This window comes from Typopeltis vanoorti, chromosome 8 (assembly GCF_054136105.1).
Source record: "Typopeltis vanoorti isolate ZY-2024b chromosome 8, IOZ_Tvanoo_1.0, whole genome shotgun sequence".
NCBI classification, from domain to species: domain Eukaryota; kingdom Metazoa; phylum Arthropoda; class Arachnida; order Uropygi; family Thelyphonidae; genus Typopeltis; species Typopeltis vanoorti.
The window spans coordinates 105,474,441-105,501,149 of record NC_143556.1 but is presented as its reverse complement, the minus strand read 5'-3'; the positions used below and the strand labels follow the sequence as shown (position 1 = coordinate 105,501,149).

Sequence of the window (26,709 nt, the reverse complement as noted above, 5' to 3'; positions counted from 1 at the left end):
TAGCATTAAAACTGACTTCTCCAGGATGAAATTCAGGATTAAATATTAACATGTAAAAATAAGGAGGTTGTTATTCCTCTTTATAAGTCCTTGATACACCCACATCTGGATTACTGAGCTCAAATCTGGCCCATTCTTGGTTTTTTGGAAATGAGGAAGCAGCGGATAGGATTCAGAGGCGAGTGACCAAGATGGTGAGTGGTCTGTGGAATGTTTCCTATGAGGATAGATTGAAGGTGTGTGAATTGCAGAAGTTGGTTGATAGGAGGAAAATAGATTATATGAATGAAACATTTAAATTGCTTAAAGGGTTTTATATGTTTGATACAGGGGAAATGTTTCAGCACTTGGCTAGAGGACCAGAACAGGAGATCACCCCTGGAAGTGGAATAAAGGTGTGGTTAGTAGGGGTGCAAGGATTAGATTTTTTGCTTGGAGAGTTGTGAATGAGTGGAACAGGTTGCCAGAGTCAGTTGTGAATGCTTGTCTGTTAATGGGTTCAAGGAGTATAATAGATTGTGTGGATAGATTGGGTCTCCCATGATCAGCCTTTGTAGTGCTCACAAAATAATAATAACATAATATATATTAAGTATAAAAATAATATAATTTAAAAATTAATTACAATTTAAATTTAGTTCAATTACGAATCAAAAATTTTCATCACCTTGGTAGCTGCTGTAAGAGATGCTCCATGATCCAAAAGAACCGATGCAACTTCTTCTTGACCCTCTTTAGCTGCAATGTGTAATGGGGTATACATATCTTTGGTTGTAGCATCTACAGATGCTCCATGTTGTAACAAAAGACTTACAATATCTACATTTCCTAACCTGGCTGCTATGTGCAAAGGTGTCTGCTCTTCCTACAAAGTTAGCAATATAAAATAAGTAACATTTGTCAAATTTATTTATTTATTGAACTGTTATACAAGTTATTTATATCACTATAAATAAATTACTTATCTAGAGATTCAAAATATTTTCAGAATATGGAAATAATTCAGAGATTAAGGTGGTTTCTGGTTTCTTGATTGCTGTGTATGTAGTGAGTGAGTGAGTGAGTGTGTGTGTGTGTGTGTGTGAGAGAGAGAGAGAGAGAGAGAGAGAGAGAGAGAGAGAGAGAGAGAGAGAGAGAGAGAGACTAAGGAAATACAGTTTGCAAAGCTTTTTGCTACTTGTATATGGGAAATATATGATTTCTGAAGTAATTCAATTTTGGTATCTCTTCTGGATCTGGCTCCCAATGATGAGACATCCATAAAAGTTGAAACAGTCTGGGTTGTGACTCTTCCTGTAATGCTTAATTTAAAAAAAAAAAGTTTAATTTAACGAGTCTCTTGACTCCGTGGAAGTCTGATGGGAATAATAATGATCAAATCAGCTAAGAATGTTTAAAAAATTAAATGTTATTTGAAAACTGTATGAATAATGATCTGTCCCATAATGAATGCAAATATAAAAACAAAACAAAAAAAAAAGTAAAACTATATTATTACAGAATGCACTTCTATATGAATAGAAGAATTTCTATTCATATTTTGTACCTAATAGTCATCAAAAATGTAAGAAATCACTATATATATCTAATACAGAATGTAGAAACCTATTAGGTTTCAAACTCAATGTACAGTTCTCTTCATTCTGCAGTGCATGTGCTGCAATGAAGAACAGAGGTGAAAATAAACTGTGTCATCCAAAATAAATCTTGCAGTGTGATTTTTTTCAACTTCATTATGTTAACATGTTGAAGTTTACTTATCAATTTATATTTTTAAAATCAACAAATAGTTAAAGAAGAATTATGTGTCATGATTATTATATATTATTTTTTTAAATATAAACCCCACACAGGAGAGGCTGCAAAATCTACAGCAATTCAGTGTTTTGCATGTTAGTTAAGCAGTCGAGAAGAAGGAATTGATATATTTATTAAATTAACTAAAAGTTGTAATCCTTAAGAAAGCCCGAGTAGGAAAAATGATGATGATTTACAGTTTTTTAATAGAACAAGGAAAGCAAAGGTCATACTGCACCATATCAAAACTTATGGCAGTACACCAGGTATGGAAATCACAAAAATCCAAGCCTACAGCAGGATTTGAACCCATGACCTGTTGGTTGGAGAGCAAGTGTGCTACTTACTCGGCCAATCAGGCCAACTGAGTGGGGAAGATTGTTTAAAAACAAAGAGGTGGAAAGACGAGAATGAGTTGAATTGTCATGTTTGGAGCCAGATAGCAACCGGATGCTACCAAATATAGCTCACATATTTATGAGCCTGAAGGAAAGTAGAAGACTGGTGGTAGTGAGTTCAGAGGTGCCAATGAATGGGGGGGGGGGGGGATGTAGAAGACACATAAAACAAAAATAGACCATCATGAGAAAGTGACCGGAGAGTGAGTCAATGATAGAGGAATCACTAATTAGTTGCCTCCTTCTGGACAGCATAAAAATTATAGAGGTTTTTGTTGTACATCATCCTATATGAGAACAATATTCTATCGCAGGACAGATTTGGAATTTAGGAAACATAAGATGCATATCTTCATCAGAAGATAAAGACATTCATGTTTGGTATTATGGATGGTGTAAACAGAAGAGGTAGACCATACAGAGAATGGATAGATGACATAAAGGACTTGTGTATTGTGTAACACTGTGCACTGGATAAAGAAAGGTGGAAGAAGATAGTGAAGGAGGCATAAGACACCAACAGACAGTGTGCCCATGGTTCCTGATGATGATGCATAAGCGAGAAGTCATGAGAATTAATTATACCAGACAAGACACAAAAGTTAGCATGTGATGTATCTTCACAACTGAGCTATATGTAAATAGGGGCAGATGACTTCACATCAAACTGTCTTGTTTTGAATAATGCCAGAACATCTTCTTTTGGATGAACATATTGCTGTGCATTATGGGACGAGTCACTACCAAGACTGGTTTCAAGCTTTATAAAAGATACAGAGGATCTCCAAAAAGTATTACTAACCTCACCAAGTTATTATTATTATTAAGAGACACCATCAGGGAGTCAAACTCATCAAGGGAGGCCATACAATTCAATTCACACTAGCTGTCACACCTGTTCTTGAATTCATTCATGCTACTTGCACACACAACATACAACGGCAATCTATTCCAATCACTCACCATTCTATAAGAGAAAAATCTAACCCTCATCCCTTCTTAATAGCATTCATTCTCAACTTCCAAGGATACCCTCACGTCTTTGCCCCACCATCCATAAAATGAAAAATTCAATTACTTAAATTCTGTATAATCCTTTCAGAAGATTGTAACTCTCAATCATATTACCCCTCTTTCTCCTCTTTGCTAGTGTATATGCAGCCTATAATTCTCAATCTGTCTTCACAATCAATATATTCTACAATCTGGATATCATTTTAACACTCTCCTTTGCACTCTCTCTACTGTATCAAAATCAGCACAGAAACCAAGAGACAAGACATGTGCACAATAGTTCAAGTGAGTTCTTATCAAGGCCTTGTAATGAGGCAAAATGGCTTCCTTATTTTTACATGTCAAAGTTCATTTCGGCATTGCAATTATTCTCCAAACTGTATTTACAATTTTTTCTATATGACTCTTGAACTTTGACTTCCTGTTTACTAAAACTCCAAGATCTCTAGCCTGATCGGTTTCTTCTAGCATAATCCTACCAATATAATACAACATCAGATATCTAATCACACCAAATGCATGACTTTACATTTGCTGATACTGAACTGACATCCATTTTCCCCACACACAATTTATTATTATTATTATGTGACACCTCCAAGGAGCTGTCAACATCACTCAATCCAACTACAGTGAACTGCAATAATCATCATCATCATCTACATCAACGCCATTTAATGGCCACCACCACCTCTAGCCTATGCAAATCATTCTGCATTCCTGATTACTCTACCTAACTTTGCATCAGCAGCAAATAGCTGTATGTTAAATCCTTCGTAATGTCATTAATGTACAGATTCAATAACAGTGGACCTAGAACTGATCCTTGTTATACATCACTAGTTACCTTAAATCTTGCAGACTCACATCCCCTATATACCATTTTTGATATGTCAGTCAACATTCCTCTTATTCACGTTAATATTTTATAATCATCATCATCATCATCAAATTCCTGCCATGTACCCTCAAGGGGTGTACAGGATATGACAGTACTACATGAAAAAATTACATCATTACTAACTTCCTATCTACAATTTTCCTCCAAATCAGTCTGTTACTTGTCAAGACTCCAACATTATCAGATCTCATATTTCTATCGTCTAAGGCACTTTGTACCGTATCACTCCACCTATATCTTGGTCTTCCTCTGGGTCGTTTTTCTGCCAACCTGGCAGAGAACACTTGTTTTGCTAATCTTTCCTCTCCCATTCTATTTAAGTGACCATACCATCTGAGATTAGCTCTGCCAACACATTCCTGGATGCTGACAATGTCAAGTTCTTTCCTAATATCCTCATTTTTAATATGATATTGCCATTGATGCCATCTGTTCACGCCTCTAATCTTTCTCAGGACTCTCATATCTGCGGTCTCTAGTCTTTGGTCAAGTGTTTTACTTCTGACCCAGCTCTCAGATCCATAAGTTAAAACTGGTTTGAACACAGTCTTGTATACAGCTAATTTAGTGTTCCGACTAATTTCTTTCTTATTCCATATGAATTTATTCAATTGACTTCCCACCATACCAGCTTTGCTGATTCTGTTGTCTATTTCTATATTTAGTTTACCATCTTCAGTAAAAATTGTGCCTAAGTAGCTGAAATGTTTTACTTGTTCCACAGGTTCTCCATTCACAACACAGTTGACATTTTCAATGATTCTGCCTATTTTCATTGTCTTTGTCTTTTTATTGCTGACCTTCATACCATATCTATTACAACAGCTATTCAATTTAGTCAGAGAATCTTGCAGACTTGTAGCGGATTTATTTAGAAGTATAACATCATCCGCATAAAGCAAAGAGCTGACATTAACATCTCCAATTTTGATATCAGGTTTAATACCACATTCCTTCATAATGTGATCCATATAGATAATGAATAACAGAGGGGATAATGTACATCCTTGTCTCACACCAGATTTAACATTAAACCATCTTCCTGTACTTCCTTCAATTCTAACTGCTGACTCACAACTCAAATAAAGACTAAGTATTGCTTGATATAATGCCCCATTGACACCATATAACTGCAGCGTATTGAATAGCTTCTCTCTTGGCACCTTGTCATATGCCTTTTCCAAATCGACAAAACTTAAATACAGATCTTTGTTATATTCCCATGCTTTCTCGACTATTTGTCGTAAAGTGAAGATCTGATCCTGACAGCCTCTATTTGGCCTGAATCCAGCTTGTTCTTCACCAAGCTTTTCTTCCACAATTCTTCTCAACCATTTCTCAAGTATACTTGCATAGATCTTGCCAGGAACACTCAGTAGGGAAATACCTCTGTAATTCTCACATTCAGTTTTATTTCCCTTTTTATATATGGGTACTATGAGAGCTCTACTCCAATCATCGGGAATTCGTCCCTCTGTCCAGGCTTTCTGAACTATGCAGTGCAGCCACTGTAAGACTCTTATACCACCATACTTCAGCATTTCTGGTCAAATATCATCTACTCCTGCTGCCTTTCCACATTTCAAGCCTTTGATGGCTTTTTCTACTTCAAGTATGGATATGTATTCCTGACTGCATGCCTGGTCAGTGTTTTTTTATCACTGTGCTGTCATCACTGCTTGTTTCATTTAGCAGTTTTTCAAAGTAATTACTCCATACTTCAAGGATATCTTTTTCTCCTGTTTTCATTTCACCTTTATCATCTCTAATTCCTTTTACAGCACTCTTTCCTCCATTCCTAAGCTTCTTCAACAACCTCCAGAATATTTTGCCACCTTCTTGATATTTATTTTCTATATTCTTGCCAAAGTCCTCCCATGACTTTTGTTTAGCTAGTTTTACACACTGTTTAGCTTTCTTACATTTGTCTCTGTATTCTGTAAGAGTAAAAGCTGAGTTATTTGCCAGGAACTTTTGATATGCTTTCTTCTTTTCCTTCACTGCCTCTTTAACTTCCTGTGTCCACCAGGGAGTTCTGAATTTTTTATCCTTGCACACAACCTCACCACATGCCTCTCTGGCAGAATCAATCAATGTTTCCTTCAGAGTTTGCCACTGAATCTCCAAGGTTTGATTCCTGTTCTCAAACTCTTTCATTTTCTTTTCAATAATATTTCTGTATTTTAGTCTACAGTTCACATCTGAGAGCTGCTCAACTTTTATTCGCTTTAAAACTTTCTTACATGTTATTCTTTTCAATATGAAATTCAATTTTATCCTGCTCAAGACTAAATAGTGATCACTTCCAATTTCAAATCCTCTGTACACTCTGGTGTCCTGCACCAGGGAGAAAACATCACTATCAACAATAACATAGTCAATGAGACTTTTCTTATTCCTAGCCTCTTCTCTCCATGTGAATTTGTGCACATTTTTATGTTGGAACATGGTGTTAGTAATAACCAGTCCATGTCCTGAGCAGAAATCCAACAGATATTTGCCATTATTATTAGCTTTGCTCTTTTCTCCAAATTTTCCCAAAATATTTTTGTATGTCTCACAATCATTTCCTACTCTACTATTTAGATCCCCAACAAGGACCAACTTTTCCTTTTTCATTGTGTCAGTTGCTTTTTCTAAAGCCTCAAAAAATTCCTCCACTTCTACCTTAGTAGAACCTTCTGTGGGACCATAGGCACAAATAAGTCTCATTGTCCAGTTCCCCATTCTCATATTTGCCCACATTACTCTACTTGAGACTGACTGCCATTCAAGAAGATTAGCCTCGTATTTTGTGTTGAATACTATGGCTACTCCTTCTTTTCCTTGATTGTCATTGCCTGAATATAACATTTTGTATTTATTGCTCAGAAAGATCTCACCAGTTTTGGTCTTTTTTGTTTCAGTCACCCCTATTATGTCGATCTGGTACTTATCTAATTCCTCACTAGCTCCATTTCTTTGCCATTCAGGCTTCTTACGTTGATAGTACCGATCTTTAACACTGGTGATGTTGAGTTGGGGTTTGTTTTCAGATTTGTTCCAGTAGCTGACTTTTCGCTGTTCGCCCTGGTTCCCTGGCGAAAACAACGGGGGCCTTGTTTAACCGGGCGGCGCCCCAGCCGGCATGAAATTTTGTCATGCTATACCATCATTTTTTATTTTGGTTTAACCAATAAGAATACAATTTGGTCGGCTAAATCCCAAATTGCCAGCCCATCCTCGTTCGTTCAGTATCAAAGTAGATACCCAACAGGGTGCACCACGAGAAGGTGAGGATTGGACATTAGGTCAGAGCCCTGGTCGTTTCTCCGCATTCCTTTAAAGGCTATGTGGAGGTCTCCTCTCAGTTATACATATTTTATAATTCAAACCCATATTCTTCAATTTATGCAACAGCCTTTCATGCTGTATTCTGTCAAAAGCCATAGTAAAATCTAAAAGTATCATGGTGTATATATTCCGGTTTAACTTAGTGGTAACATTATTATAAAATAAGAGCAAGTTGCTAAATCTTCCCCACTCCTGAGTTACTGATTGGTCGATAGTTGATACTTTGCACCACCAATGTGCAAAGGGATTATCAGACATTCTTTCCAATCTTGTGGAATCTTCCCTGTTCAGAGACTCAAATTATATAGTCTGGTCAAAGGAATAGTCAGTTCAACTGAATACACATTTAGCATCTGTGCTGATATCCCATCAGTTCCTATCAAAGAATTCTTATTCAGTTTGTGCAAGAGCTCTAGTACTTCCTCCACATACACAAGTTTCCTCATAAAGTGAAGAGGTAGTGGTGAGTTCAATGTTGCATATACCATGTTGATAGCGTTTAGCAAAATGGCTACTCATTATTTGAAGAATCATTTCTGTGTCAGTCACCAGCCTACCATCTCCATTCAGTAGTTATTCTTTCAGATTCATTCTTTCTTTTATTTGCAGAATAAAGATATAATTCTTATAGGATGTCTTTAACTTGCAGAGTCAGTTGTTTTTCATACTCAGACTTAACTTTCCATACAACACTTTTCTCGCATGCTGCGAGAAAAGTGTTGTATGGAAAGTTTCTTTCGCACGACTGTTCTCGCATGCTGCCTTATAATTATTATAACTGACACCATCCTTATGCACAGGCAGCTTGCACATCATCTTTTTCTCATGAATCTCTTGCTTATTAGTTTACACATCCATTTCACTTCTACTCTATTTTTCGAACTCTAAGGACACATTCTGATATCGCAAAATTTACGAATTTTTTCAACACTTCCTATGTACTGTCAATATCCTTCCCATCCAACAACAGATACTACCAGTGCAGAACTCAGACTACGCCTAAGGTGGTCATAATTTCCTGCTTTGCTGTTCAGCATGCTACCTTTTTTGAATGGAACATTCATAAACTTTGTCTCTTCCAAGTGAGAACCACACGATCATTGTCACCAACAGGAGGCAGAGTAGTTACATCTTTAACTGAAACACCCTCTGACACTACAATCAGATCTAACACTCTTTAACAACCAATTTCTTCTGTCACATTCTGCTTGAGGAATTTGTCTCAAAACAGCTCAATAAATCCAGTTTCATTCTTCTCATGTGATTTCACAGCTACCCAATCAATGTTCAGATATTTAAAGTCCCTCATTATTATTATTAACCAAGACCTCATGGAGTCAAAGACTCATCTTGGAGGTCCTTTTATCACACACAGCTCATCATACCGTGCTTTCAACACATTCAAGCTCCCTGCAGACACCACACTCTGCAAAGGCATTCCAATCATTTACAACTCTGCACGAAAAAAACGCCTCTCACTCTCCTACTCACACCTTCTTTATACAGTTTCCATGGATGGCTTCTAGTTCTCCCCTGATTTCCCACTATTTTCTGTACAACTTCTCCAGCATTGATCCTATAACAACCCCTTACCAACTTGTAGGTCTCTATCATATCTCCCTCTTCTTCCTGTCCACCAGACTGTGCAAATTGCATCTCCTCAATCTTACCGCATACTCGACATTCCAGAGGTCAGAAACTACATTAGTTAGTCGCCTTTGGACCCTTTCCAACATCTCTTCATCCTTCTGAAAACCAGGTGACCAAATCTGGGCACAATAGTCCATGTGTGGCCTAATCAAAGCCTTATACAAAGAAACAAGAATCTCCCTACTTCTACACATCAGTGTTCCTCTGCATCATTCCCAGAAGCCTTTGTGTTGTCTTCACAATTTTAGCTATGTGTCCCCTAAATTTCAGATCCTTATCCGTGCCCAATCATTCAATTTATTCACGTCTTCCTGCAAGGTCACAACATCTTCACTACTCTTCATGGTCGTCCCAACTTTGTATCATCTGCAAACAACTGAATATCTCCATCCAAATCTTCACCTATATCATTAACATACAAGTTAAAGAGTAATGGCCCCAAAACAGATCCCTGAGGCACTCCGCTAGTGACATTCCATTTCCTTAACATCGCTCCACCATACACAACTTGTTGATACTTATCAGACAGCCAATCTCCAATCCAATGCACCAATCTAATATCTAACCCCATCAGCTCCAGTTTGACTATCAATTTATCATGAAGTATTTTATCAAAAACTTTGCAAAATCCAAGTATATCACTGTGTATCCTTCTCCTCTGTCCAAGGAAGCAGTCACTTTATTGTAATAAGTAAGCAGATTACTAAAACATGACCTCCCTTTAGCAAATCCATGCTGCCCATCAAAGATGATACCATTGTTGTCAATCCAACTCTATTTCCTAGTTCTCACAAGCTTTTCCAACAACTTAACCACAACACCTGATACACAGATAGGCCTATAGTTTAATGCTTGAGTTTGATCATCTCCTTTATGAAGTGGCACAATCTTGCCCTCCTTCCACTCCTTAGGGACTTGACTGAGTGCAAGACTCATATTGAAAAAAATATGTCAAGACAGGTGTCAACTCCCTGGCACATTCCTTCAGAATATGTGGCGATATATTATCAAGTCATATTATTCAATTTACAATTATATTATATTATACAGGTCATATTATACATATTATACAAGTCATATAAGATATATTATCAGCCTTATTAACATCTAGTTTACTCAACTCCCAATACACCTCTTGCTCACTTACAGTCAGTTTCTCCTCCCCATCATCTACTGCTCTCGATCTCTCCATGAAGTCACATTCACAAGATTGAAAGACCTGTATGAACTGCTCATTAAGTATCTCCACCACACATTCCACAACAGCGGTCTTTATACCATTTTCTCCAATCAATGTCATCCTTCCATAATCATTCTTTCTTTATCTGGCTACATATCGAAAGAACTCCTTAGGATTTTTATTCTTATGATTATTCCTTTTGCATCCATTGTATTTATTTGGTGATACATTTCTTCATTACTAGCAACCAATCAAGCAGGTCTGTAATAACATCCTGCTATATATATTTAATCCTATTAGGCTCCATTTCACACGAGATGGAATCAATCTCATTGCACCATGAAAAAATTGTTACTAGTATTGCAGTCATAAGTTTCAACTCGAACTGGATTCAAGTCATCTCATATCATTAGTAGCATGTTGCCCCCCTCCTCTCCTATTTTGTCTATTCTTCCTAAAATATTGTACCCTTTGCATTCGATACTAGTTAGTAAGTCCACTTCAGATATTCAGGTCTCACTGATGTCTATAATATGAGGTCCAAATATATTAAAGGAAGTTCGATGGTTAATATAATTGGACATCCATACACAGTTTAGATCCAAACTGAACAAAATTGGTTCAATTCGGAGCTAAACTATGTATGAATGCTGATTAGCAATTACTTTGGTTCAAACGAGATCAGAGGAAAGTGCAAAAAAGGTCATGGCCAGTACAGTCAAGCTGTGCTCACAGAAAAATTTATGGAGAAGAAATAATTGAAGAAACTATGTCTATGCCGTGGGAAAGTGAATGAAGGGAGTAAGTGAAAGAGAGGGGATCATCTCTTAGCCAGCCTTGTTGACCGAGTGGTTAGCGTATACACTCTTAAGCCAAAAGGCTGTGGGTTCAAATCTAGCCACAGGCATGGATGTTTTTGATTGTCTGTGAAAATACTAGTGGTGGTGGTGGTAGTGATGGAAGGCAGTAGATGGTGTTGGTGTAGTTGTGGCTCGTTGTAGTTGAACTGAGTGGTGTAGACAGAGAGTTGTAGAGTAGGTGCCCTCCCTCGATGATCTTTAGACTCCCTGGAGGTGTCACATAATAATAATAATAATAATAATAATAATAATATTAAGGAAATGCAATCTTATTGACTTCTTGATATCTGACCTATGTAGTTTAGACCACAAGAGCAAGGGATGTTGTATACTCCAGCATATTTGAAGAAGGCATTGCTGTCTTTTGGTGATCATAATATGTATCAGATCATCTTGATCGGTTTGAAAGTTACTCTAATTTCAAAAGGTTTGAAAAGTGTGGCAATCTTTTTTGACACTGTTCCTGCATAAGGGATGGCAAATGAGAATTTATATTGAGTCTTGTCAATTTGTTGTTGTGTGGGGTTGCTATGAAGAATCTTTTTAATTAAATTTCTTGGATAACTGTTGTTTACCAGGGTCTGTGATATATGAGTTAATTCGTCCTGGAGATCTTTTTCTACTAATATGACGCTGGTGAGCATGTGTATGATGCTAAGTTTTTGAGAAATGTGTTGAGTAGACGAGAAGTGAAGATAACGTCCAGTATGAGTTGGTTTACGGTAGACTTTAAAGGCTGATATGTCAATCTGCTTGTTTTTTGATTAGGTATCTACAAATGGTAGTTGTCTATCCTTCTCGAGTTCCAAGGCAAATTTGATTTTCTGATGGAAGGAATTTATCTTTGTTAGAAAGTCAAAAAGTGCTTTTAGTGTTTCTCCAAATTATAAAAACGTCATCAACATACCTCCACCATTTTCCTGGTTACAAGCAGTTTGAAGCCCCCTGTAAGGAAAAGGTATATATGGAACTATAAGGCTGGTGAATATGAGAAGCTCGAGAGAAAGCTTGCAAGTGTAGCATGGAGTGCAGAGTTGGGTGGAAAGGAGATCAATGCTGCTTGGTTGAAATTCAAGAACTGTCTATAGAAGCAATGTCGAAATATATTCCAAGGATCAGAAAGTTAAAAATGGTAAGTGTGAAATGGATGTATGAAGAGATTAAGCATGCGATACGGAAGAAGAACACTATGGATGCAGTATAAGAGGAGTGGTAATAATCAATTCCCTGAGGATTACAAAGAACAGGCAGAGAACGTGACATGGTTTGTAAAGATAGTAAAAGTGAAGTATGAGCAACAGTTTGCTGATAAAGCCAAAAAAGAATACTAGGGATTTATTTCAATATGTAGCCAGCAAAAAAAAAGATTATGGAAGGATAACACTGACTGGAGAAAATGGTATAAGAACAACTGTTGCAAAAAATATAGTTGAGATATTTAATGACCAGTTCATAAAGATGTTTCGTTCTTGTGAATATGATATCATGGACAGTTTGAGAGCAGTTGATGAGGAGGAGAGACTGACTGACTGTAAGTGAGCAAGAGGTATATGAGGAATTAAGCAAACTTGATGTTAACAGGGCTGTGGTACTTGATAATATATCACCATGTATTTTGAAAAAATGAGCTAGGGAGTTAGCATCTGTCTTGACATATTTGTTTAGTATGAGTCTTGCACAGGGTCAAGTTCCGAAGGAGTGGAAGGAAGTCAAGAATCAAATTATAGGGCTATCTATATGTCCGTTGTTATAGTTAAAGTGTTGGAGGGGACTGGTGAGAACCATCATCTGGATGATGGTTCTCACCAGTTTGATAGACAGCATGGGTTTGCTAAACAGATGTGATGTTTTAGTAATCTACTTACTTATTACAATAAGGTGATAGTTTCATTGGACAAAGGAGATGGATACAGAGTAGTATATTAAGATTTTGGGAAGGCTTTTAAGAGATTGATACATGACATGTTGATAGTATATGAGGTTGGATACTACACACTATTGCATTGGATTGGAGATTGGCTATCTGATAGCTATCAGCAAGTTGTGTATGGGAGAGCAAGATCTCGTGAGAGGATAGTCACTAGTGGTGGGCCTCAGAGGTCTGTTTTAAGGCTAATGCTGATTAACCTATAGGTTTATTGGATATTCAGTTGTTTGCAGATGATGCAAAGTTGTGGCCTAATCAGAGCCTTACACAATGGAAAAAGAATCTCCCATCATTCCCCGTCCTATGCCCATTGAACAGATTGATTGAATGGGCATAGGACTGGGGATGACGATTTATTGTTGCAAAGTGTAAGATTTTAAAATTTGGGAATTAAAAAGAAGATGTAGAATTTATGCTTGGTGGAGATATATTGTTGTTGGAGATGGAGGAAATAAGAGATCTTGATGTGATGGTGGATAAGGATCTAAAATTTGGAGGAGACATTGTGTTGTCCCCACAATTTTGGGGACAACACAACAAATTCTGGGAATGATACAGAGGACATTGACTTGTAAAAGTAAGAAGATTCTTGTTCCGTTGTATATAAGGCTCTGATTAGGCCACACATGGACTACTGTGCACAGATTTGGTCACCTGTTTTTCAAAGAGCTGTTGAACAAAGTGTAGAGGCAACTGACTAAGGAAGTTTCTGATCTCTGGAATGGTGAATATGAGTAATTTTGAGAAGATGCAATTTACAGAGTCTAGTGGATAGGATTAAAAGGGGTGATATCATAGAGATGTACAAGTTGGTAAGGGGTTGTTATAGGATCAATGTTAAAGAGGTTTTTTGTAAAATGGTGGGAGATCTGCAGAGCACCAGAGGTCATCCCTGGAAGCTGTATAAGAAGGGTGTGAACAAGGGAGTGAGAAGCAGGTTTTTTGCATGCAGAGTTGTGAATGATTGGAATGCCTTGCCTGAGAATGTGGTGTGTGCAGAGAATTTTAACGTGTTTAAGGTGTGGTACGATGAGTTATCTGCTTGACAAAGAGACCTCCTAGATGCGATGATAATAATAATAACTGTTTTGAAAAACTAAGTGACTTCTTGATGCAAAATGATCTGAATCTTCATAAAATTGTTTAAGAATACATAATAGAGCATCTCTTGAATCTTCAAAAGACTATTAGATAATATTTTACAGCAGAAACAGAATCATATGACTGGATTAAAAATCCATTTAATCATTATCAAAGTGAAAATTTATCAATTAACAATTAATTGATATATCTACAGATTCAAGTTTAAAAATTAAGTACCAACAGGAAGAAATTCTTAATTTTTGGTTGCAAATTTACACTGAATATCCTAAGTGTCTGATCATGCAATAAAGATGCTTATGCCTTTATCTCAACTTATTTATGCAAAAAGGCTTTTTCCACATATACAGCGACAAATTTAATACAGGAATAAAATCAATGCAAAACCAGAAATGTACTTGCAACTGTCCTATCAATAAGCCTGAACACTGATTTTCTTTATCCTAAAAAACAAGAACGTCCAAGTCATTAAACTGAAGTATGATTTTTCATATAATTTGTTAATCATTACAGGAAAATTAATTTGCACGTATTCAGTAAATTTATTATTATTTAGTTACAAAGTTATAAATGTGTTTATTAATATATTTATAAATGGTTTCAGTTCACACTGTATTAAATTGCAACATATACAGCGTCATGTTATTTCTATAGAAAACATTTCTATTGGAAACACCTGGATTCAAATTCTTTCTAGGATGCAGGAAACATTTATAAAGAATTTTCAACTAGAGGTGGGTCACCCAGTCCCATGTAATGTCAAGGTTTTTCCTACCAGAAATTTCAGTTTCTAATCTTGCAAAACAGATACATGGCGAAGGAACACACAATTAACAGATAAAATAGTGCTTCATAGCTACTTCGTTCATAATTTCTACAACATTTAACACAATTAACAGAACACACAATTAACAGATAAAATAGTGCTTCATAGCTACTTCGTTCATAATTTCTACAAACTTAATCCAGCTCAACTGAAAATTCGTTTTTTATGACCAAAAGTGTCTTCAAATTTTGTTTAGTGTGGCTTTGATATTATTAAGTCTGTGGCCTTTTATAATTTAAAATTGGTTGGGATGAAGAGAACCAACTCTATTGAATATGGAGGATGCTGTATGTGGTTTATTTCAGTACTTGGCTAAAGGGATTTTGAGAAGAGGTTTTTCCTGGAAATTGGGTAAGAATGTGGTTAGCAAGGACATGAGGATTAGATTTTTCACTTGGATTGGTGAATGAATGAAATAGGTTGCCCGAGTCAGCTGTTTGTGCTTGTCTCTTAATGGTTTCAAGGAGAGATACGATATATAGTTTAGAACTCCATGGAGATGCCCATGCAATTAATAGTAATAATAAAATGGCTGATAAAGAAGATGAAGAACATGAATTGTAACATTCTGTTCAAATAAAATGAATTACATGAAATCTATTTATTAATGGGTTTTCAATGATTTTCTCACTGAAAAGGGTTCCTCGGGTGTCTCAAATTTGAAGACGACTGGTTCTAGACTCATCTTCAAGGGATGAGGTGATAGTAGGAGTGGAGTTCTTTAAAAATTTATACATTGTATCTAACTCTGTCTGCACGGTGACTTTTGTTTTCACCATAATTTCTCTGTTGCAAACAACTGCAGCTTGCATCATTCTGTCTACTTCCCTAAATCTCTGGACATTGGGGTTCATTTCTTCAAACAACGAAATAACCCTCTTAACAGAAGCAATGCCTCTGCCGTTTTCAATGTTTTTTAAGCTTGTCTTCTTGTGCAACTTTCTATACTTCTTGCTCTATAAAGTCTTCATTCGAGAGTTCTTCTTCCGCAGCTTCCACTAACAACTCTACATCTTCACTATTGATCTCCAAATCTTTAGCTAGCAGCAATATCTTGTCATCAATCTCTTATAAGGCTGTGTAAAATCCTGTGCATTTTTGAATATATATTTTGAGCAGCTTCTTCCAAACAGTATTCATGCACTCCACTTTTACCTCACTGTTCTACACTACTTTCTTTGTACAACACAAGATATTATATTCTTTCCTAAAATCTCTGAAGATTTGTTTCTCAGCCTTGGTAACAGCAATAGCCTGAGCAAACACATTTCTTAAATAATATACTTTGAAGACAGAAATAACACTAGTCCATGAGTTGGAAGAGTGAAGTGGTAATTAGTGACCATGTTAATTGGATGGCCATCGTAACTTGCATATGTAATAAGTCAAGGATTGACTATATATGGCTAATCAACACTGCATACACTGTGCACATCATCTCTAATATTAGTTCACTGACAACACATGATTATCCATTACTGACAGAACCTTGGTGATTCTGTGCCAACCTACAAACTGCAGGTTCAAATCCCACCATGGACATGGCTGTTAGCAATTGTCTTTAGGTGGGTGATGTCACTGCCTGGTGTAAGGCCAGTGTTCCAAATATTGGAGGCCTAAAGTAATGTGGGGGGAATCCACATTTAATCTCTAGAGGAGGGTTTCTGGATTAGGTAAAAAAAAAAGAAGAAATATACATAAAATGAATGGAAAAATCCACCTAATATGCTGTACATTTAGAACTCTTCTTGGATGTGTGTCATATTAAAAAAATCAAGATTTTTTTTTTTTTTTTGTGAGACAACTAGATTTGTAAAAAAGACTGAAATTGTTGACATTACTTAAAATATTTCAAAAAGCTTCACTAGTAATTAAAACAGAACAATATCATATTTAATAAAAAATATATATAAAATAATTCTTACTCTTGCTTTGGCATCAACATGAGCACCATTCCTTAAAAGAATACGGATTATATCAGTTTGGTTGGCTCTGGCAGCAAGATGAAGTGGGGTTTCGCCTCTGACTGTTGGAATATCAGGATTAGCTCCATGTTGTATTAAATAAATAACAATATTCATACCCCCCATAAATGATGCTACATGAAGTGGAGTTAAACCCGACTGAAAGAGAAAGGTGTCAAATTATAGGATATTTATAAGCATATCCAGGAAAATATTAAAACTTATCATAAATATTAATATAAAAACTTATATTAATCACTTACTTTTTCTTAATTATTATTCTATTTAATTATTTCTTAATTGTCTTAAATAATAATAATAATTATTATTATTATTACCCCAAGACCTCATGGAGTCAAAGAATCATCTGGGAGGTCCTTTTATCACACACACAGCTCATCATACCGTGCTGTGAACACATTCAAACTCCTTGCAGACACCACACTCTCAGGAAAGGCATTCCAATCATTTACAACTCTGCACGAAAAAAAACCTGCCTCTCACTCCTCCCCTACTCACTCCCTCTTTATACAGTTTCAAGGGATGACCTCTGGTTCTCCCCCGATCTCTCACTATTTTCTGTAGAACTTCTCCAGCATTGATCCTATAACAACCCCTTACCAACTTGTACGTCTCTATCATATCTCCCCTCTTCCTCCTGTCCACCAGACTCTGTAAATTGCATCTTCTCAATCTTTCCTCATACTCGACATTCCAGAGGTCAGAAACTACTTTAGTCAATCGCCTTTGGACCCTTTCCAACATCTCTTCATCATTCTGAAAACCAGGTGACCAAATCTGGTCACAATAGTCCATGTGTGGCCTAATCAAAGCCTTATACAACGGAACAAGAATCTCCCTACTTCTACATGTCAGTGTCCTCCGCATCATTCCCAGAAGCCTTTGTGTTGTCTTCACAATTTTGGCTATGTGGCCCTAAATTTCAGATCCTTATCCACATTCACCCCCAGATCTCTTATTTCTTCCACCTCCAACAATATATCCTCACCAAGCATAAATTCTGCATCCCATCTTTGTTTTCCAAATTTAAAAACCTTACATGTTGCAACATTGAACTCGCATCCCCATTTCTGTGCACAATCACTCAATTTATTCAAGTCTTCTCGTAAGCCACAACATCTTCACTACTATTCGTGGTTTGTCCCAACTTTGAATCATCTGCAAACAACTGAATATCTCCATCAAAATCTTCGCCAATGTCATTAATATACAAGTTAAACAGTAATGGCCCTAAAACAGACCCCCCCGAGGCACTCCACTAGTGACTTTCCTTTTTCTGGATATTGCTCTTCCCCATACACAACTTGTTCATACCTATCAGATAGCTAGTCTCCAATCCAATGCACTAATCTAATATCCAACCCCATCTGCTCTAGCTTGATTATCAAATTATCATGAGATACTCTATACTTCAGTGTAATAATTATTTCTTAATTATTATACTCAATTATTCTATACTTCTATTTGTGTTCCAGATAGGACAAAGCCTCATGCTAGAATAATAATAAAAGGGGGAAGATAGTGCAGTTAAAGATGTGACACTGACTGATGTCAGAACATAGGTAGATTAATTGGAGGTGCTTGCAATATTGCCTAAGGGATTGAAGTGCAAATATGGCCATGCAGTTAGCCATATCTATATGCAATGGAATGGCAGTTCTATTACACTTAAATTATTGCAATTAAATAGCTCTAATCAAACTATTTAATTTAGGTATAAGTTATAGGAAGGTGCCAAGGGAGGGGCAAAATACTTCCACTGCATAAAGGAGACTATAAGACAGAGGTAACAAATTATAGGCCAATCAGTATCTCTGGCTAATGTATCAGATAAGTTGGCAAAAGGTAGATTTCGGGAGTATGGAGAACAACAATTGAATATTCACTATGGGGCAGCATAGTTTGCTCACTTTTTATAATAAACTGAAAATTGAGTTGAATAAAGGATACTGTTGGACTTAGCAAAGGAATTTGATAGGATAACACATGGAGCTCTGCTATGTTAACTAGAGCAAATGGGTATAGACATGGAGCAGATTTGAATAAGGTGGTTTACTGATGAATTTCAATGCACAGTATATGGGAGAAATGAATCCAGGAGAAGGTGCTTGGCTAGTAGAGTACCACAGAGCTCCATACAGCAATCCCTCGATTAATGCGTCTCCAATTAGTGCGTTTTCAATTAGTGTGTCATTTTTTTTTTCTATACCCAAATGCAATTAATGCACCTTTAAAATTCGAATACATCTTAAAAATAAATATTACAAATTTAAAAAATTTTCTATCTATACATTTTTTATGGCTAACTATTTAAAAAAAATGACTCACCAGAATGAAATAATTTTATCGATTTAAAACATTTTACAAAGTCATTTTTTTATGGCATATTACACTATTTCCATGAATACTATGTTACAAATTCACCACCAAAATTTATGTCATCTGTTAATTACATAGCATTTCCTGATCATATCTCGTACCCCTTTTGCAATTGTTTTCCTTACTTTTTTATTTTAAGTATTTTCCCAACCTTTAATCATGAGTAAAAGAATTAGTGAGCAAAAAAGTGGAAATGTGATAAAGATTTGAAAAGTAATCTCATTGGAAGGAAAACTTGAAAGAATAAAGAAAAATTAACAAGGTGAGTCCAGAGCAAAGATAGGACAAGAACACAAAATGGGCAAATCAACTGTAAGAGCAATTTTCTAAATACAAAGAGAAAGGTAAGTCTGCTTCAAGTTCATCATGCATGCAGACCACTCGAAATCAAAGTATTATAATGATTGCATTAGAGAGACTTCTTTCTACATGGATCGAAGATTGTAAACCAAAAATGGATCCCACTAAGCACTGACCTTATTAAATCAAAAGCATTGTCGCTTTGCAATCTTGAAAGAAAGGGCTATCAATGATGGAAAAGAAGAATTACTTAGAAGAATCAATGATGGAAAAGGGTGGTTTGAGCATTTCAAAAAGAGAAATGCCTACATAATGTTCGAATCACAGGCAAAGCTGCAAGTACAGATAAGGAGTTAGCCACAAATTATCCAGAGATTTTGAAGAAAATTGTGGAAGGGCTCTTGTGACCAACAAATATTTACTGTCGATGAAACCAGCCTTTTTTGGAAGTGAATGCCTTCCAAGACTTTTCTGGGCAAATCAGAGAAATCTTGGCCTGGTTATAAAGTCGCAGAGTCAAATGAAATTACTGCTAGCAATATGTGAGCCATTTGGAAGCACATTCTTCCACATTGTGCAAATGATTTTAGAGGCTTTTTCAAATGAAATGGATAATGTTGTTGAGGAAATTACCAACACTGGGCGTGAACTGGGTTTTGATGAGATTGACAATGATAATGTCCAAGAGTTAATTAAATCTCGTTCTGACGAATTGAGTGATTCTGACCTGCTAAATTTAGATGCACAGTAGGAAGATCCTGAAACATATGAAGAAAATTTAACCACTGACAGTCAGCCAAAAGAGATTTCACAGAAACAATTTGAAAATATTTTTCATACAATTGAAGTTTTTAAGAAGCAATGCTTAGAGGCTGACCCTGATGAAGAGAGAGAGAGAGAGAGAGAGAGAGAAGTGGTAATATTTGCACAAGAATAGAGGCAATAGGGCCATACCGTCAGTTGTATGAAAAAAGAAACAGAATGCCCAGCAAACTACGTTAGTTCAATTCTTTGTTAAGAAGTAGAATAATAAATTTATATTCTGAATATGTTTTATTGTCTTTCAGCTTCATTGTTTTCCTTTAATGGGGCCCTGAGACTTTCCCTAATTCTTTTATAAAAAAAAAATAAGAGTCAAAAAAAGAAATTTGAGGATTGAATTATGCTTTTTCCAATAGGTTCTTATATTTGATTAGTGTGTTTTTGATTAAGATTCCCATTTTAAAGAACACATTAGGCACATTAATCGAGGGATTGCTGTACTATGTTGTTATTTAATTTTAACATTATAATGTCAAAAATTATTTAAGGGGAATATTCATTGTTTGCCAATGATAGAAAGCCAAGAAGAGCAATAGTCAATGAAGAGGATGTAGAGATCCTGTAGTATGACAAACAGACTGGCTGTATAGACATAAGATAATTGGCTACCATTTCAACATGGCCAAGCAAAATGTCATGCACTTTGGGATGATGATATCACAAGTTGTATACTATGGTAATGGACATAAAATGCAAAGAAATTGATGAAATGACTGTGGATGGGGAGTTGAAGTTTAGAGAACATATTGCAAAGGTGGCCAAAATATCACATCAGATTACTTGGTTGAAGGTGCACTGACATGCAAGGATGGGAAGGTTATTATTCCCTTTTATAAGGCTTTATTAAGACTAGTATGTACTACTGTGCATAGATCTAGTCTCTTAGATTCAATGGGAGAATGAGGAAGCAGTAAAGATGATCCAGAGGAGAGTGAACAAGACTGATGCAAGTGTACAAAATGCTCTCCATGAGGTTTCTATATGACAGAAAGTTTTAAATTATTAAAGTGGTTTTATAGGATTTAGGACAAACTTTTTTTTTAATATAGGAGTGGAATGGAGGGGGACAGAGAGAGAGAGAGAGAGAAAACAAGGAGTCACCATGTAAAATTATATAAGGATATAGTTAACACAGGTGTTAGTATCTGGATTTTTTCTGGGAGGATTGTGAATGGTGAACTGGATTGCCAGAGATGATCATAAGTAGTTTGTCAGTGAATGAGAGATATGCTATGTATTGTGTGAATAATGGTTATTGCAACCTCTCATGATCAGTCTGATTCTATGGAGATGCTCAAGATAACATTAGTTCTACAGTTCTATTTGTATTCTGATTCCAATAAAAATCCCATGCTGAAATAATAATAATAATAATATAATCTATGAGATTCTAAAGTCTTCTATGAAAACATCGACTGTTTTAATTAGATGCAAAGCATAAAATAAAAAAATACATTTTTTTTTATTTTTTTGTTGCTAGAGAATGTTGCTTGAAGTCTTGCATGCAAAAGTTATCGGGGGGGGGGGGGGGGGGGGGAAGAGCCCATAGCCATACCTTCTTTTTACAGGTGTAGAAATTATTCAATTTTTTGATTTGGTTAAATTGCAACTTTGTTGTTTATTAAAATTAAGTAGGTTGGATGTTGGTCCTTCTGTATTTTATAAGCTATTTGGAAGGGAAGGATTTCAGACCTCTTTCAATAAGCTATACGAACTGTACTTTGTTTACTGATCATAACATAGTTTAAGCCTTTTTGAAGAAGCAAGAGTTCTCCATCAGTAAAGTTGTGGCTGGATGTGTTGATAACTTGGTCATGTTCTGTTTGGTGGTTGGTTGCTCCTTACTTTGCTGGTTTGTGATTGGCTGCTCCTCTGGGCATGATGCCTGGATTGACTTCTTGTGCAATGCTGAAATATCATCTGAATTTTAACAAGAATAATGGATTAGTAATCCCAAGAATCTGAAAGACCCATCCGGAACCTATATAGCATCCAGAACATAATGGCGGAACCCCAACACAAGAAAACCTTAATATAAGAAGACTATACAGATGTGTTTAATGTAGTTTCACTATAAATTTTGTTATTTTTATATTTTCTTTATTATTGGTATGTTATTATACTTATATGTATAAAAATTTTATTTTATTAATTTATTTGTGTATCATTTTTTTTTCTCACCAGAGATCAGGCTAGGATAAAACAATTAACAAAGCATTTAGATTTATTTTACTTTTGTGTAGTGTCATGTAGCTGGTGTCCTGTGCATATATGTTGTGTATGCACAGGATGTACATTTTCCTGATGATGCATGTATGTACATTTATCTGATGATGATTTCAATACAGAGGTCGAAACATCAAATCAAGTGTTATTTTCATAATTATAAGTAAACTAATTACTCCAAGCTGCGTGTTTTTGTTTCCATAGATTTCTGCTTATGACTAATGAGAAGCAAAAGTTCAATACCATGCTGTCTGATATTGGAACCTTAAAAACAAACCAATTAAAAACAAACAAACTACTACCCATATACAGTACTGACGTACTATAGGTTGACCAGCCAACCTCTCATATATGGACCCAACATTTAAAAAAAAAAAAAAAAAAAAAAAAAAAAAAAAAAAAAAAAAAAAAAATTAACAATGACCATGTGAGCATTTTAGAGGTAATGTCTTATCTTTTCAATTTTTGCATTTCTAGGATTTCTCATGTCCTTGACCTCTAGATGGAAGAGATCTTTTTGTTGTTGTTGTCGATAGCATTTTTGCAACAGCTATTATTTACAGGTGGAAGATGAATTTCATCACCCAGTGTGAGACCACCTCCCTGCTTATTGGTGGCATGAAGAGACTCAAAAAAAAGTAATCCACTCATTTGCTCATTGAAACAAAATATTTATTGGTCGGTTTCTGACACCTAATTTTTGTGTTCATGATAGTAAGAGTCTATATGTTGGCCTTTATGGATAGGATTATAGTAGATACTGAATGATACACTGCCTATGGAATACGTGTAACAAGGGCATCCAGAAATAGAAGAGTATTCTGGTTTTCAATTTCAATGTGAATTGTATGTGTTTATATTCTTTATTCAGATGGCTTCCTGCATGGGAACAAGTCCACATGAAGCTCATTCTAAAAAATAAAAATAAATAATAAATAAATTAATTAATTTTAAAAAAATCAGTCACAAAATAACTCTTAGTGATTAATTTTTCACCTAATATAGTGTGCTTAATACTGCACATTATTTCTTGAATCAATACTGTTCTTAAACAGTACTTTTTTAGTGTTACAGCCAGGATCTTGTCTTTTATCATGGAATATTCATTAATTATTAATGGATAATATGCAACTTTAACTGCAGTTTTTAGATGCATGCACGCTGTTAGACCATCTTTCCATTAGAAGTTGTAGAAAAGTGTAGTCAACAAGGAAGCAGAGAAGAATTTTCAAATAGAGGGTCAGAAATCCAGAGCCGAATCAGCACCTTCTCGGGCCCCTGACAGGAAAAGATATGTGAGGCCCCCCCCCCATCACATTTCCTAATGTTCAGTAATATTTTTTTTATTACATATGATACATACATTACATACATTTGATCACATATGATAATAATAATAATAAGATACTCATCAATTTTGAAGTCCCAAGTAATTACATTGGTGGATGTGAAGGCGATATTCAAAACAAAAATAACACAACAATTCACTCCTTCCCACCCACATGCTTCCCCATAGAAAAACTAACATTATAAAGTGACCTTACTACATTTTGATGTGGCAAAATCATGTATTAGGTCAACAAAGTTAATATTTTGTAAAATCTCATGTTCAATGATCATTAAACTTAGGTGATTTAATCATGACTGTGCCATGCTGTTTTTAATTCATTTTTTAGTAATTTCATTTTAGAAAATGAACGTTCACCGCAGGCATTAGTAGCCATCATTGAAAGAAAAATCCTCATAGAGATTCCATATTAGGAAATATGGGTAACCCTCATATAACGAGGTACTTATACAATGTGGTTTCGATATAACACAGTCTACAAATTGTAGAAACCCTTGTTCAATGCAGTACTTATACAACGCGGTTTCGATAAAAACACGGTATGGAAATTGTAGTAACCCTTCATTTTATCATGTTTTTCACTGTGAGACTTAAAAATCAAATTTTGTCTTCGTTAAATTTGTGCCTGCCCATATCCCGCATGTAGTTATAAGTAGCGAATTTATGTTTGGGGAAATACCCTTTACCACACATGAAAGTCAATTGTTTACTGTATAAAGTTTATTGTTGAAAATTGTCTTCGTTTTCTGCCAGGAAATCACATTAAAAATCATAAATGTGTTAATCTCAAGCTGAGCAATTTATTTTCTGGTGAGTTACATACATAATTAATATGCAATGCTTTTTTATGTAAAAAAAATATTTTTATAGTAATGGCCACAAACTGCAACGAAAGGGAAAAACCAACATTGAAAAGAAAATTAATTTATTATTATTATTATTATTATTCAGGCCTCCATGGAGTCAAAAGACTCTTCATGGGAGGTGCTTCCTAATAACATAAAGTCTGTCGAGACTCATCGAGGGGAGGCCCCCCCCCCTAAGAAACACAAAGTATATCATACCACTCCTTAAACTCATTGACCGTTCTCGCCCTCACCACTCCATTAGGCAATGCATTCCACGGCTCAACCACCCTCCACGCAACGAAACCACTCCTCACCCTCTTGCTCACAGTTTCCTTTCGCAACTTCCAGGGATGGCCTCTTGTCATCGCTCCTTCCTGATGTTCAACCAAGCAAAAGAACTCCCCATTGTCAACCCTGTAACCATCCCTTAACAGTTTAAAAGTCTCAATCATATCACCTCTCCTTCTATCCACCAAACTCTGCAGTCCACATTTTCCTCAGCCGATCCTCATAACTATCCTTGTAAAGTCCTGAAACCATCTTTGTCATCCGTCTTTGTATCCTTTCCACAGTTAATTTATCCCCTTCAAATCCTGGGGACCAAATCTAAGAACAATAGTCCAAGTGTGGTCTGATCAGAGACTCATACAAAGGAATGATAACCCTCTTATCTCTGCAGGTCAATGTCCCTCTCATAATTGCAGCAATCCTCAGTGTTACCTCCACCACCTTTGCAATATGTCCCCTGAACTTCAGGTTTCTATAAATCATCAACCCCAGATCTCTTGTCTCCCCTACTTCCTCCAGTATAACTCCTCCCATAGAGTATGCAGCATCCCATCGATGTTTCCCAAACCTCAAGACCTTACATTTTGCTGCATTAAAATGACACCCCCCATTCATTTGCCCATCTATCTAGCTTATTCAAATCTTCTTTACAGGGCTGCTGCATCTGCACTATTACTAATAATCCTTCCCAGCTTCGCATCATCTGCAAACAACTGAATATCCCCTTGCAATCCAATTGATATAAAGGTTAAACAATATAGGTCCCAGTACTGAGTCCAGTGGGATCCCACTTGTAACCCTCTGCTTCCTTGAAACTGCCCCACCATACACAACTCTCTGATACCTATCGGACAGCCAATCCTGAATCCAGTTGACCAATCTGACATCCAGACCCATCTGATGCAACTTAAATATCAGCTTATCACGTGGCACCCTGTCAAATGCCTTTGCTAAGTCTAAGAAAATTGCAGTATATGCCTTTCTCTCATCTAATGTTCTTGTAACTTTATTATAAAAGGCTAGCATATTGCTAAAATAAGAGCGTCCTTTCACAAATCCATGTTGACTCTCACAGATAACATTAACCCTCATCTGCATAATGCTGATACGGTCCCTCACTACTTTCTCCAAGATTTTAACAACTACTGATGACACACAGACTGGCCTATAATTAGACACTTCCAGTCTGTTACCACCCTTATGCAATGGCACTATCTTACCTTACTTCGATTCCCAGGGCACCTTTGCCAAAGCCAGACTTTCATTGAAAAGCCAGGTTAAAGGCACTCTCAGTACCCTAGCACATTCTCTCAAACCCCGTGGTGATATATCATCCAGTCCAAACTTTACTGACATCCAGAGTACTCAGTATCTGAAACACACTCTCCTCCTGTACCTCTAAACCTCGAACCAGCCCTATCCCTCTAGCATTAAAACTGACTCCTCTAGGATGAAATACCCCAATAAAGTGTTCGTTGAACAATTCCACTATGTCCTCTGCATCAATCACTCTATTCCCATTTTTA

General features: G+C 36.1%; 1 protein-coding gene across 10 annotated transcripts in view; it reads right to left on the bottom strand.

The window, feature by feature from the left end:
• LOC150104251 (uncharacterized) overlaps nucleotides 1-26,709 on the bottom strand; it is a 1,804,220-nt gene that overhangs the window by 1,224,927 nt on the left and 552,584 nt on the right. For all 10 annotated transcript variants that reach the window (XM_090396244.1, XM_090396248.1, XM_090396245.1 and 7 more), the window contains exons 11-12: nucleotides 16,913-17,110; nucleotides 668-865 (exon numbers count right to left, since the gene is read on the bottom strand). In XM_090396244.1, coding sequence (XP_090252370.1) covers nucleotides 668-865; nucleotides 16,913-17,110 — 396 coding nt within the window. The remainder of the gene's footprint in view (nucleotides 1-667; nucleotides 866-16,912; nucleotides 17,111-26,709) is intronic.